The 11,925-nt window shown below is 51.8% G+C and overlaps 7 protein-coding genes across 7 annotated transcripts; 4 read left to right on the top strand and 3 right to left on the bottom strand.

The window, feature by feature from the left end:
- Positions 1 to 1,057: 1,057 nt before the first annotated feature.
- On the top strand, positions 1,058 to 1,740 carry RHO25_011206 (uncharacterized protein; the record flags this gene model as incomplete). Its single annotated transcript, XM_023601936.2, has 2 exons — positions 1,058 to 1,294; positions 1,348 to 1,740. 2 exons carry the CDS (start codon positions 1,058 to 1,060, stop codon positions 1,738 to 1,740), a joined length of 630 nt encoding a protein of 209 aa, XP_023451604.1.
- Positions 1,741 to 2,236: 496 nt separating this feature from the next.
- On the bottom strand, positions 2,237 to 3,848 carry RHO25_011205 (uncharacterized protein; the record flags this gene model as incomplete). The annotated part of the gene is made up of 3 exons (XM_023601937.1): positions 2,237 to 2,440; positions 2,501 to 2,931; positions 2,978 to 3,848. 3 exons carry the CDS (start codon positions 3,846 to 3,848, stop codon positions 2,237 to 2,239), a joined length of 1,506 nt encoding a protein of 501 aa, XP_023451602.1.
- A 910-nt stretch (positions 3,849 to 4,758) lies between these two features.
- Positions 4,759 to 5,506, bottom strand: RHO25_011204 (uncharacterized protein; the record flags this gene model as incomplete). Its single annotated transcript, XM_065603382.1, has 4 exons — positions 4,759 to 4,965; positions 5,023 to 5,170; positions 5,225 to 5,244; positions 5,294 to 5,506. 4 exons carry the CDS (start codon positions 5,504 to 5,506, stop codon positions 4,759 to 4,761), a joined length of 588 nt encoding a protein of 195 aa, XP_065459454.1.
- A 715-nt stretch (positions 5,507 to 6,221) lies between these two features.
- RHO25_011203 (uncharacterized protein) lies at positions 6,222 to 7,076 on the top strand (the record flags this gene model as incomplete). Its single annotated transcript, XM_023601938.2, has 1 exon — positions 6,222 to 7,076. One exon carries the CDS (start codon positions 6,222 to 6,224, stop codon positions 7,074 to 7,076), a length of 855 nt encoding a protein of 284 aa, XP_023451601.1.
- Positions 7,077 to 7,861: 785 nt separating this feature from the next.
- Positions 7,862 to 9,047, top strand: RHO25_011202 (uncharacterized protein; the record flags this gene model as incomplete). The annotated part of the gene is made up of 3 exons (XM_023601939.2): positions 7,862 to 7,885; positions 7,936 to 8,383; positions 8,464 to 9,047. The coding sequence occupies 3 exons, from the start codon at positions 7,862 to 7,864 to the stop codon at positions 9,045 to 9,047; spliced, it is 1,056 nt and encodes a 351-aa protein (XP_023451412.2).
- Positions 9,048 to 9,412: 365 nt separating this feature from the next.
- RHO25_011201 (uncharacterized protein) lies at positions 9,413 to 10,619 on the top strand (the record flags this gene model as incomplete). The annotated part of the gene is made up of 3 exons (XM_023601940.2): positions 9,413 to 9,686; positions 9,809 to 9,896; positions 9,956 to 10,619. 3 exons carry the CDS (start codon positions 9,413 to 9,415, stop codon positions 10,617 to 10,619), a joined length of 1,026 nt encoding a protein of 341 aa, XP_023451411.1.
- A 99-nt stretch (positions 10,620 to 10,718) lies between these two features.
- On the bottom strand, positions 10,719 to 11,633 carry RHO25_011200 (uncharacterized protein; the record flags this gene model as incomplete). The annotated part of the gene is made up of 2 exons (XM_023601941.2): positions 10,719 to 11,108; positions 11,313 to 11,633. 2 exons carry the CDS (start codon positions 11,631 to 11,633, stop codon positions 10,719 to 10,721), a joined length of 711 nt encoding a protein of 236 aa, XP_023451022.1.
- Positions 11,634 to 11,925: the final 292 nt, after the last annotated feature.

Below are 11,925 nucleotides of genomic sequence, written 5' to 3'. Positions count from 1 at the left end.
TCTTGTCCTCAGAGCTCTCTCGGCACTTCCCTCTTCCGATCGGCCAGAACACTTCCAAACAATCCAATACATTGAATTCCCGCAAAGCAAAGCATTGCGATCGCACTCCAGCTGTCCGACAGTACAACCTCACCCCGCGATTGTGTGTGCGTATCCCACCTGCTTAATGGAGCCAAGCGGCCAAGGCAAACTTCCGAACGAACAAGCTTAAACGTCTTAAGCTTGACATCCTACAGGTTCGCTGCATGTGCTCGAGAATGTGCCATGTTGATAGCTTCGTGCAGGTGGTGGAGAATGCAGTCGATCGAAGCACGCAATATGAGGTATATTGGCGTGCTAGAACGAAGTGCTGATGAAGAGATTTACGGATTTGTGATTTTGAAGATCTAATCGCCAAGTCTTTGGAAATAGAGGCGTGAGAAATTAGCATCGTTCGCAAAGCGAACATCTCTTGGTAAGGCTGAGAGTTTTCTTTGTCAACATTTGCCAACACAGTATTCGATCAGCGATGAATGCTTGTTCAGAGGCTGGTCAGCACAATTCTATGCTGACCTATCTCGTTGCGGAGAGCGGTCGAGCTTCCAAGCTGTCGGAATGCCTCGGTCTGGACCCGGTAGTTGTGGCAAAGCAGGTACTGCTATAGCAACTCAACAGCTTTCCAAGTTGAGCTATGCAAGCAACTCAAACGGCGTTTTCCCGTAAGTGGACGCTACCGTCTCCGCGTGCTGCACTCGGTGTTGATCCAAGATTCCTGATTGGTCTGACATGGCCATCTTCGCTGCACAGTTCTGCGCTTTGCGATGGAGCGACACCAAGAGTGTGGAGCTGGGAAACGGTTCCATGCCTAGGAAAACCAAGTCCTAGATCTCATGTATAGCAGTCTTAGCCCGGCCGAACGAGCAGGTCGTGGGTCCGTTGCTTGAGCACAATACTCCGAAAATCCCGCTATACTTATCCTACTTCCCAGTCCGGTTGCAAGAGTGCATATGAGAGCCTCTACTACTCTTGCTCCTTCTTTGCTGACCAAAGGAAGATCACTCATTCGGAGATTGTCGAGATGGCGGAATACTACATGCCTGCCGACATGGCGCTGATCAAGCGTGTGATGACTGCCCATGGAGTTGTGGCTTCTCTGTCCTGGGCTGTGGTCATGCCGCTTGGCGCCATTGCTATGCGAAAGGTGCCTTCGAGTAAGGCGTGGTTGATGCATGCCGCCATCATGACCCTCGGACTGTTGATGTGGACATCTGCATTCGCAATGGGTCTCTGGGATGTGGCACAATGGAAATCAGATGTATGTGGTCCAATATGGTAGTCTTTGTGAAGTTGAAATTGACAGTATTGCAGGTCAGCAAATTCATGCACACCATCATCGGAACGGCCGTCTTCGCTTTCGCCTGGCTGCAACCCATCCTCGGAGTAGCACACCATTACATGTGGGCAAAGACACACAAGCGCACTTTGGTCTCCGCCCTCCATGTCTATTTCGGCCGCTTGCTCATCAGCGTCAGCATGGTCAACGGAGCTATTGGGTTGTCCATGGCAAATATCGAAGGACCGAAGAAGTGGGCGTATGGTGTGCTGGTCGCATTGATTTGGATCGCCTACACCATGGTCAGCCTCGATTGGGACGTCAAGCGAGACAACCAAGGCCAATGGGCTCTGAGAAGGCTTCAGGATCCAATCAGCTCGCGCTCCAGCAAGGATCAGGTGTCGGTTATTAAGTCTGAATTGTCGTAGTGGGGACGGAGAATATGAGTGTTTACAGATGGAAAACAAGATACCAGGAATGAGAATCCTTTTCCACGGAGTTACGTCGGCTCGGACTTTTCGGCATGGTGATGCCTATGTTGTGCCAGTGTTCAAATGCGTTGAGATCCAGAGAATGACTGTCTCCCAGTACGCGTCCTTTGCTGAAATTAGAGGCCGATCTTTGAATCATTGCGAGCAGCCTTCCGCAAATTGTCAGAGACAGGGTATGTTTGGTTCCCTTCTCCGATATTCTTACTGTTCACAGAGCCGCCGGGTGTTCATCTAGGTCCCAACAAGCCTCCGACAGATGTACAGAGACAATGAGGACGGGGCTATTCTCTGGAATCCGTGCGCACCAAAGCGTCAACCCGTATCAAGCAGGTCGCGATGAGCTTACCGTAGAGTTGCAGAGATACTGGAGACTCCTGAGTTGTCGTCCTGGTGCAGAGGATCACCTGCGACTTGCGGACATGTTAAAGTCCCTTCATGCCACACCTATCATATCAACAACTTCTCTCAACGCTTTAAATCTCGTATGCTGTACGTGTTGATGCTTGTGGGACCCCCGTGACGATAAGAGGATGTCAAGATAGCGGTCCAGATCGCTCTTCCCTATCATGAGCCGTGGATCGCGACTCGTCTGACCGAGGTGCTGTGTCTCTGATACGAGTATTCGAGCAATTCTCATCTGATGAACCATGTAAGCATTTGCATAAATGTTACAGTTGCTTCTGGCGCCAGAACCTACAGCTTGAGCATACGCCCTGGTATGGTAACTGGCCCACATGTCCATTTGATCGGGAAACAATCGCAGAAGTGCGAAGAACGAAGACATTGCTTCGTGCGTCGCATCGATAGCGCCATGGATGTCCAGAAGAACGCCAGCCTCGAGATTTTGATCCAGATAGAGTACCGTCAACACCCCAAAGAAGCTACTGGAGACGGTGATCAGTTGTCGCGCCAGCCGTAAATCGCCAAACTCGAAACGCTTCGGGCTCTGAGAGTTGAATGGCGGCCTCCAACTCTCGTACATCTCACGGTATTGAGATATTATGGTCTCCTTGTGGTAGGAGCTGCTGGCGATGGGACCCTCCGTGGCTCGAGGGTTGCAAATGTGCTCTTTGACGAATGTTGCCCACTGCCACATCGCAGACTCGTAATCCAAGTCATGATCAGAATCTACAAAGTCAGTTGGGAGAGCTTGAGTTTCTCTGAGCGTACTTACGATGACCGAGCTCGTCAATCTGGGCACGCATGTCGATGCAGTGTATCACTGATGGAGGTAAGTCAAGATGGTACGCGATACTGACATCTTGAACAACCACAGCCTGCCAAAGTCTTCGCCGGAGAATGCTGTCCCGATGTGAAGTGGAATTACGATGGAGACGAAGAGCGTATGCCTGGCGTACCAGAATCCCAGAGAAGGTCCAGGCCTCCGAGACACGATTCGTATTGATGAGCAAGTAGCCAATCAAGAGTATGACTTGTGCCGTTTCCAACGAGAACTGGCTCAGATACGAGCATAGACACAGGCACTGATGACTCGCTGAAAGGTAAAGATCTGACAGGCTGGCCCGCTCCTCCGGCTCAACTTCTGGAATGAAGAATGCACCTGCGGCATAAATGATAAAGTGCAGTGCTAGCTTGGCTGCGTTGTAGCTATGCTTCTCCTCAAACGACAAATGCTGGAAATGCTCGACTTCTGCAATGATGTGGCCTCGCGATAGCATTGGATAAAGGGGATCGACGGAATCGAAGTAGCTGGCGACCAGTTGCAGGGCTCGCGGCCGATCCGGTAATATCGAAACCACTTCAGCGAGGCCACCGTCTTTGGTCCAATAATTGTGGAAAGGATGACCGAGCTCAACGCCGCTTTGAAAGGCACCTAGGCACGGGATCTCTGCCGATCGTGGGGTCGCTGCTAAGGAGATCTCGTCAAACACAGCAGCCTGACGAGGCTCGCGTGATGTAGAGATCTCGCCAAGGAAAGGTTCAGGCAGAGGCAGTAGGTCCACCATGTCATGGGAGGGAGATCTCGAGTAGGAGGAGATAGATCGTCTCTCTTTGGGCAGTTCGGGTCCCAGCGATCGAAGCATATTGGCGACGTCCGTGTAGCTGCAGGCGGTCTGGCGTCGAATGCTGCGTGCATGATCAGCATTTTTCTACATGAAAGATGTTTTTGATCAGGGGCCGAGTACCATTGCCTGCACTTCGGTCGATCTCTGCTGCATCTGGTCTTTCGAGAGGTGCAAGCGCCGCAAGTCAACGTGGGCTTGTTCCGCGTCACCTTGGGTCGTGGCGTAGGCTTTGTCGAGGGCTCCGGACAGTTCATTTGAGCGTGAGGATCCATGCTGGCGCCTAATAGCCAAGTGAATCTCAGTAATTGGACCTGCAAACTCGAATGTCCCTTCGCAATCGTATCTCTGCCTTGTGCAGCGTATCTCAGGCACTCTGGTGAGCGAAGCGACGCAGTCGCAGGATCAAGTTCGTGGCGAAGCGTCAAGAAGCCTGTATGTTACCTAGTCCCCGTCCTGTCGACCGGAGGTAGCCATATTCAGAACAATATGCAGGTGCCACACGGGTCACGATGTGGTGGTCTAGAGAAAGTGCAGGTGATGAGAAACGACCTGGAACGACAGGAATGCGGGGAAAAGCGGGGAAATCCGGGGTAGGACAAGAACATCACCTCTTTCACAAACTCGTCAAATTCACTATTGGACGGATATAATGTGTACATACACCAGATACAGATCATAGCCTCATTTTTGTGACGCCGCCGCCTCTTCGGTCATCAAAGCTCGCGAGTCGAGCGAGGGAACGAGATTCCCCTTTCTTTCCACACTGCTCTCCGGCAACTCCTCTGAGGACGAAACAGCCGCTCATCTCCGCTCGACGGCTTCAGTCAAATAATTCCAACGGAGATCGGAGAACCGAGATGACTGCTCGACATGGCAAAGAGCTTTCTCATTCTGAGACTACATAATCACTCCAATTTCCGATTCTGCTCTAGAACGGAAGCGTAATCGGAGGAATCGTGCCAATACCGAGATCAGGCAGAATCGGTGGCCTCACTGGCATGCCCAGTACCTCAGTCGGGACAGTCAGGTATGCAGGCAAGCCAATGATCTGACAATCCTGAGTGTCGATAAGTCCGTCAACGTAAATGTCGGTCTTGACGGGCACGGGCACGCCGAGTGCTCCCACGCCGAAAGTCTGGTGGCATCAAGGTTACTAAATGGTGATCAATGTTGGGAAAATGTGGATGCTTACAACCACGGCGTCCATGATCGTTGTTCCATTGTCAAAAGCGGTGTATTCTGTCACCACGTTCGCAACGGCTTGTCGTGCTGCATTGGCAATGTTCTTGGCACCTTGGGCGCCAGGGCCAAGTCGCAAACATGGTGCTCCGTTGATGCAGCTAGTTTGGTCAGTTCGGAGTCCCGTTGAAATGGCGTTCTTCCAAAACACTCACAAATCAATAAATCCGTTTGGCTGGTACTGTCAGCATGAGCATGGTGCAAATACAATGGATTTTACTCGCCTTGAATGGTGCATTTTGTATTGTAGCAAAAGACCTCGCTGGATCAGGGTCGTTGAATGCCTCAATGATATTCGTCGCAATTTGCAGTCTTTTCTCTCTAGTGCATGGGATGGGCGCTGGGTATGGCGCGCCGCCTGGGACTGTGACAGTGATGGGTGTTGCTCCGACGAGCATGGAGCCAGCAAGGGCAACGCAGGTAAGGGTGCGAAGCATTTTGATGTCGAAGAAAGTTGGAAGGTGCGATCGAATAATGGCCCTTGAAGTGAATGAGGCGAGTGTCCAAAAGCAAAGCTACCTTTCGCACGGCGAGTTAGCTCTTTAAGTAGATTACTGCAATACTCGTGTGTCTACAGACCTTCATGATAATTGCCCGCTCCTGCGTGTGATTCAGCCCACTACGTGCCCTGGCGCGAAGATGTGCAGACTACTTGCCAAATTGGGGCAGTGGCACTGACGGAAATTATACGGGCCAAGACAATTCTGGAGGAAGCCAGTACGAACTCGACAAGTCGAAGTATGAGACCCTTCTCGTGCAATTGTGAACTGCCGGCTCTGCTATTGAGAGGACGAGTCACACTTTCCTCGTGTACTTTGCGTCACTTTTTACTCCGCGTGGCTCTGGAACGGGCGCGGAAACACAATACTTTCTCTCAGAGTGGCTTGAACAGGGCAGCGGAAATAGAGTGGGTGCCAGATGATCGACATGTTGATCGCCACAAATGGTGCATCTAGTATCACTAGTGTGTGGGGTATAGATTCAAGCTTTCTTAGGGAACAGGTCGGAGCTGTCACATTCTGTCGCGACTCAGTAAGCAAGACACGTCCTCTATCGACTTCATCGGACAGGAAAGCCGAATCAACTTACCCAGAACAACAGTATTTCCTCGTTTGCTCTCAAAATCTTCCAACCTGCGTCCCGGTCACCACAATGTCTTCGGCAAAGCGTCGCGTAGAACAGGTCTCCGGCCATGTCCAGAATCCGGATCGATCACCTAAAATAATATGCCAAACAAAAGAGCATTCGAAAGGCAACACCGTGGCCACCATCACTTTCCACAACCCAGCCAAGCTCAACACCGCAAGTAACCAGCTCCAGAACGAGCTGATAGAAGTGTGCGAAAGACTCAGCAAGGACGAAACTCTCCGCGTGGTCGTCCTGACAGGTGCTCCACCTCTGGCTGCTGGCAAAGCCCCGGCGTTCATTGGAGGCGCCGATATCCAGGAATTGAGTCGCCTAAGCTCTTCTGACGATGCTCGAAAATACATCACTCAGATCCACAAGACATGTCTCGCAATTCAGAATATTCCAGTTCCGGTCATCGCTCGCGTCCATGGATATGCCCTTGGCGCTGGTCTCGAAATCATGGCGGCCTGCGATCTAAGAGTCGCAACCCGAGCTAGCAAATTCGGTATGCCAGAGCCCAAAATTGGACTGCCTTCTGTGGCCGAAGCTGCCCTTTTTCCCAGCATGATCGGCATCGGTCGAACGAAACGACTCGTATATCTTGGCGAAGATATTCCTGCAGATGAGGCATTGTCATGGGGCTTGATTGAGCGTGTCGTTGGCAACGAGGCTGAGCTTGATACGGCGGTCAAGGAGTGGGTGGACAGGCTAGTTACGATGGGTCCTCAAATCCTTCGGGTTCAGAAGCGTCTTGTAACCAAGTGGGAGAATAGCACGCTGGCTGAAGGTATTGAGGCTGGTGTAGAGACCTTGGCCGAGGTATACGAGGATGGCGGCTCGATAGCGAAGAAGATGATGGCGCCTCTGCTGAAGAAGTGAAATTGGTCAATGGAAATATAGAGCATCCGCCACGCCGGCTTCACGCTTTTGTGTTCCCGGAGCTTGCACATAGCAGTCTGATAGAGCATCGCAAATAGCAGTCAGAGCTACAACACTTCATTGCCACCGCGAGTCGGTAGTTTCGAGGCCATCACAGTGTTTTCATGGGCGCCTTGTTCAGTCCAGACATCCTCTGTCGCCATGCTCAATGCAGTCAGAAACTCGGGCGCCTTTCTTCGCCTGGTCGTGTGGATATGAACCGAGAACAATTGTTTTGAAGTTCTGTCTGTCATCTACTCGTTGGGCTCCGTCATTTCCGGCAGGTGCGGATTCTGATGAGGCTTTCATGGACTGTAATGAATATTTGACTTTGACCGCGCGGAACAACAGAACGTTGCAACGCGTGCCACATTTCACACGCGACGCACATACATCTCCGTTACATAACTCACGATGATACTTTATGCAAGTCACCACCTTGCGCATGAGCTTCCCGACCGCATATAGCTCAAGCAGCTGTTGACTGCTCGGAACTTGGGACAGGTAGTACAATGCGAATGCTCCTACCCTATATTGTGTGGCGCGAGCTACGGAAGAAAGGTGGAAATAAGGAAGCCTATCATCGTTCTGTGATCAACGACCACAACTGCCAGACGGGAGATGGACATGGTTCCAGCGCGTCGGAACGGTTAGTGGTCTCAGGGTACTTTGGCAACCTCAGGTGAACTTCTCATGCAAGCTGTCGAAAGTCCGCAGACTGAAGCGAGCTTACAATGGCACAAACCATGAGAGCTGCGCAATATCACAAGGTACCTGTCCAAGAGCAAGGCGTCAAGTCTCTCACTAACATACTCGCCAGGAAAGTGGCAAGGTGCTCATTCGACGAATACCAATACCCGAGCCTGAAGATGGCCAATTCCAAGTCAAAATCGTGGCCGCATCGCTTTGCCACTCGGATCTCATGATGGACCAGCGACCTGACAGTTTGAAACACCAACCGCTTACGATAGGCCACGAGGGTGTTGGGATCATCTCAAAGATTCATCCTTCTGCTGAAAACAAGGGCTTCAAGGTTGGCGATAAGGTCGGCATGCTTACCATCATAGACTCTTGCTTTGCTTGCGAAGGCTGTGTGGTGCACGCTACCTTTTGCACTGCAGCCAAGAACGGTGGACCGAAGATTCAAGGACTCCAGGCTGATGGCGTGTTCGCGGATTATGCGGTGACCGATTGGCAGAATTGCATTCACTTGCCCGAGAACCTGCCAATAGAGAGAGCTAGCCCGCTGTTCTGCGCAGGTATTACAGGCAGGTCTCTCTATCCCTCAATTGCAATGCATCGTATCGGCAGGCGAAACATCATTTTCCGCCAAGCTAATAATGTCTAGCTTTCCACGCCGTCAACAAGTGCGAGTTACAGCCAGGTCAGTGGCTAGCAGTCGTGGGCTGTGGAGGGCTTGGACAGCTTGCCATTCAGTACGGAAAGGCAATGGGTCTGAAGGTGATTGGCCTGGACATCAACGACCATATGCTGGAGACAGCTACCAAGAACGGGGCGAATGCGACATATAATCCGCGCAAAGATCCGAAATTCTTCAAAGCCATCAGGAAGCTTACCGGTATTCGCGGCTGCCACGCGGCGGCTGTCTTCAGTGATTCAAATGCTGCATATGCTACAGGTATCAGAAGTCTGACCTTCAACGGACTACTGATGGTAGTAGGAATGCCGGACAAGCCTCTCGAACTTCCTGCATTTGCTGTCTCGACGAATTTGTATCGCGTAAAGGGCGCAAGCAATGGAACGGCGGCGGAGTTGAAGGTGGCTGTTGATTTCACTGCCCGGCATGGCATCATCCCGAATTGCGAGTTTCGAGCATTGGATGAGATGCCTCAAATGTGGGAAGAGATGGCACAGGGCAAAGCGAAGAGAAAGCTGGTAGTTTTGTTTGCTAACGAGAAGTCCAAAATGTGATCCATTTCGACTCCTCAGAAACGTTCCTTCTGTAGCAAGATGTTAACAGTAGATTTTCAATTCGGTTGTGTCTCGAGCCATATATTTGATGTCGTTGCTGCTGGCTCAATTGAATGAACTGCTGGAATATCGACCATCATCGCTAATAAAGCGCGTTTCGTTTTGGGAGAGAACGAGAACAAATTGACATGTGCCTCACGAAATCGTCCCACACCTTCCCGTGACGACTCTTCCCACCTGCCATACTCACGTGCCAACACTTCGACACGGCGAACGGCGAGCTCCACCAGCTCACACAAACCAGATACCCACACACAGACATATCACCCTCCACTTCCCCTTCTCCCCTCCTCCCTCTCAAATTCATGGAAATCCTCCACCACGTCGCTTCCCTCTACCACAGCGTCAGCCACATCAAACACACGCTCGGCACAGCCCACGACGAAATGTCCAGTTCCGCTTTCCACCGCGCCACAGAAACGGTCGAGTTTCTACGCCTCAAATTGCCCGAGCAATTGGCACGGCCGCGCGTCGCGATTGTGTGTGGAAGTGGGCTAGGCGGGCTGGCGAAGACGGTGAATCCTGGCACGACCGAGGTGTGGGAATACAAGGATGTGCCGAATTTTCCGTTGAGTACAGGTGAGTTTGTGAAGTATTGAATGGATTCCTTACGGCCGCATTTTACGCTCTGGAGGAGAGATTGAACAGAGGTGAAAAGTGTGTTGGTGGGAGATTGGGCACTGATTCGATTTGAAATGCAGTACCTGGCCATGAAGGCAAGCTAGTATTTGGAACTATGGGACCCCAGGGTAATGAGATCCCAGTGGTACTACTCGTGGGAAGGGCACAGTCAGTAGCGACCCTATATAGCCCCTCTATCGATCAACGAGCGCTCATTCCTTTCTTAGTTTCTACGAAGGTCACTCCATGGAAGATGCATCATTCGCCACCCGCGTCTGCAAAGTTCTTGGTGTCGAAACCATCATCTTGACGAATGCTGCGGGCGGGTTGAATCCCGAGTACAGTGTCGGCGATTTGGTCTTGCTGAACGACCACCTCAATCTTGCAGGTCTAGTGGGCTTCCACCCGCTGCGAGGCGCCAACGAGGAAGAGTTCGGGGTTCGCTTTCCGCCCCTGAGTGATGCATACGACATTCACCTACGCCAGCTTGCCCATCGAAGCTGGAATGACTTGCGTCAGGAAAGCCCCAGTCAACGCAGGATGCACGAAGGTGTGTATGCCTTTGTTGCAGGGCCGACGTACGAGACGCGAGCAGAGTGCAGGATGTTGCGGAATTTGGGTGCAGATGTGGTCGGCATGAGCACTGTTCCCGAGATCGTCACCGCGAGACACTCCGGCCTGCGAGTGCTCGCTTTCAGTCTGGTGACGAACAAATCGGTGCTGGAGCCGACAGTACGCGCAGACCATCCAGAGCTGCAAGGGTTGAGCAGAGAAGAGCTCGATCGGCACCTTGGTCAGGGTGCCGCCAACCATGAGGAAGTGCTCGAGGCTGGCCGAGAAGCGGCTTTGGACATGCAAAACCTCGTGCTGCGTATTGTCACGCAGTTGTGAAGCTGCCATGAGGGCATTGTAGATGAGCATAGCGCCAGGCTTCTCTCGGCGTAGAGCGTGAACGCCAAGGATAGACAGCACACAGTGGACATTGCTGTCTCATCCAGAACCTTTCTTGACGCCAGCCTTGCGCTTCTCTTTTAGTGCCTTGTAGAATGCCTTCTTGCCATTCGTCTTCTTGTCTTGGATCTGGCCGTACTTGTTCTTGAAACGACCAGTCTCGTGTTCGCCGGCAAGCACTTCTTCTGCGAAGGTCCTCTTGCGCTTCTTGTTCTCAATGCGGCCACTGAAGAACTCTGTCGCACCCTCTTTGATGGTACCAACCTGACTGTACTCTGGTGCCTTCATCTTGCCATTCTCTTTCTTGTAATGACGATGCGGATCAAGCACATTTCGCATTTTGATAAGCTGAAGGTCGCGTTTGAGTTCGGGCGTAAGCTCGGTCTTCGGCAGGTTGTACCAGTTGCTTCCAGCAGTGGCTTTCTTTTTCTGCATCCTGTCAGTGGTTGCACTGCATCAAGAGCGATCGAACAGCGATGGAGATGGATGTTGGCTCAGAGTAACTATGATTATAAAACTCTCAGTGGTGCAGAAAGGCAACCAAGACGGTGCCCGAACTCTGCTCAAGGAGAAAAGATTGGGAATATTTTCCTCATAGCCAAGGTAGTGTGCGAAAAGTGCCTGGGAACGTACCTCTTCTGCAGTCTTTTTTGCGACAACTGGATCCTCGACTTTGCGAATCTGTTGGCTGCGATACTTCTCCTCGACGAGACGCAAAGAGTCGATCGTCGCGACATGGCGGTTCGTGGAGACGTAAGGCTTCGGAAGATCTCCAGTTTCGAGCTTCGGAAAGGTGATGCCTTTGGACTCGTTCTGCTGAATTAGCTGCATGTCTTTCGCCTGTGCTTGCAGTCGGGCTGTGGCGGCTGCAAGCTCTTGCTCAATCTGCTCGTCTGTCAGGTCATCCTCTGGACCTGACGAGGCCTTGACAGGCTGTTGCAGCGCTGTTGCCATGATTGCGGTGGTGTGACAACACTACCTCCGGTTGTGCGTGAGGAAGAAAGTTGCGTGAGAAGTTGCCAAAGAGAATAGCTTGCCGCACTAGCGCCGACGCCAAGAGTCCGAACTTCAGCCGAGAACTGCCTCCTGCCATCGCGCTGACCTTCATCAATGATCTTCTGACACTTCGTCACTCCATATCCTGCATCGCCGGTAACGACTATGATGTCCAACTGCCAAAACTTGTTTTTCCGAGGCACACAATTCCATTGTCCGTTCGAATGCTACGAAGCTGGCACGGTAGCAC

The sequence above is a fragment of the Cercospora beticola genome, chromosome 7 (genome assembly GCF_033473495.1).
Source record: "Cercospora beticola chromosome 7, complete sequence".
Lineage (NCBI taxonomy): Eukaryota > Fungi > Ascomycota > Dothideomycetes > Mycosphaerellales > Mycosphaerellaceae > Cercospora > Cercospora beticola.
The sequence above is the reverse complement of the archived record's forward strand: the minus strand, read 5'-3'. Positions and strand labels throughout refer to the sequence as shown.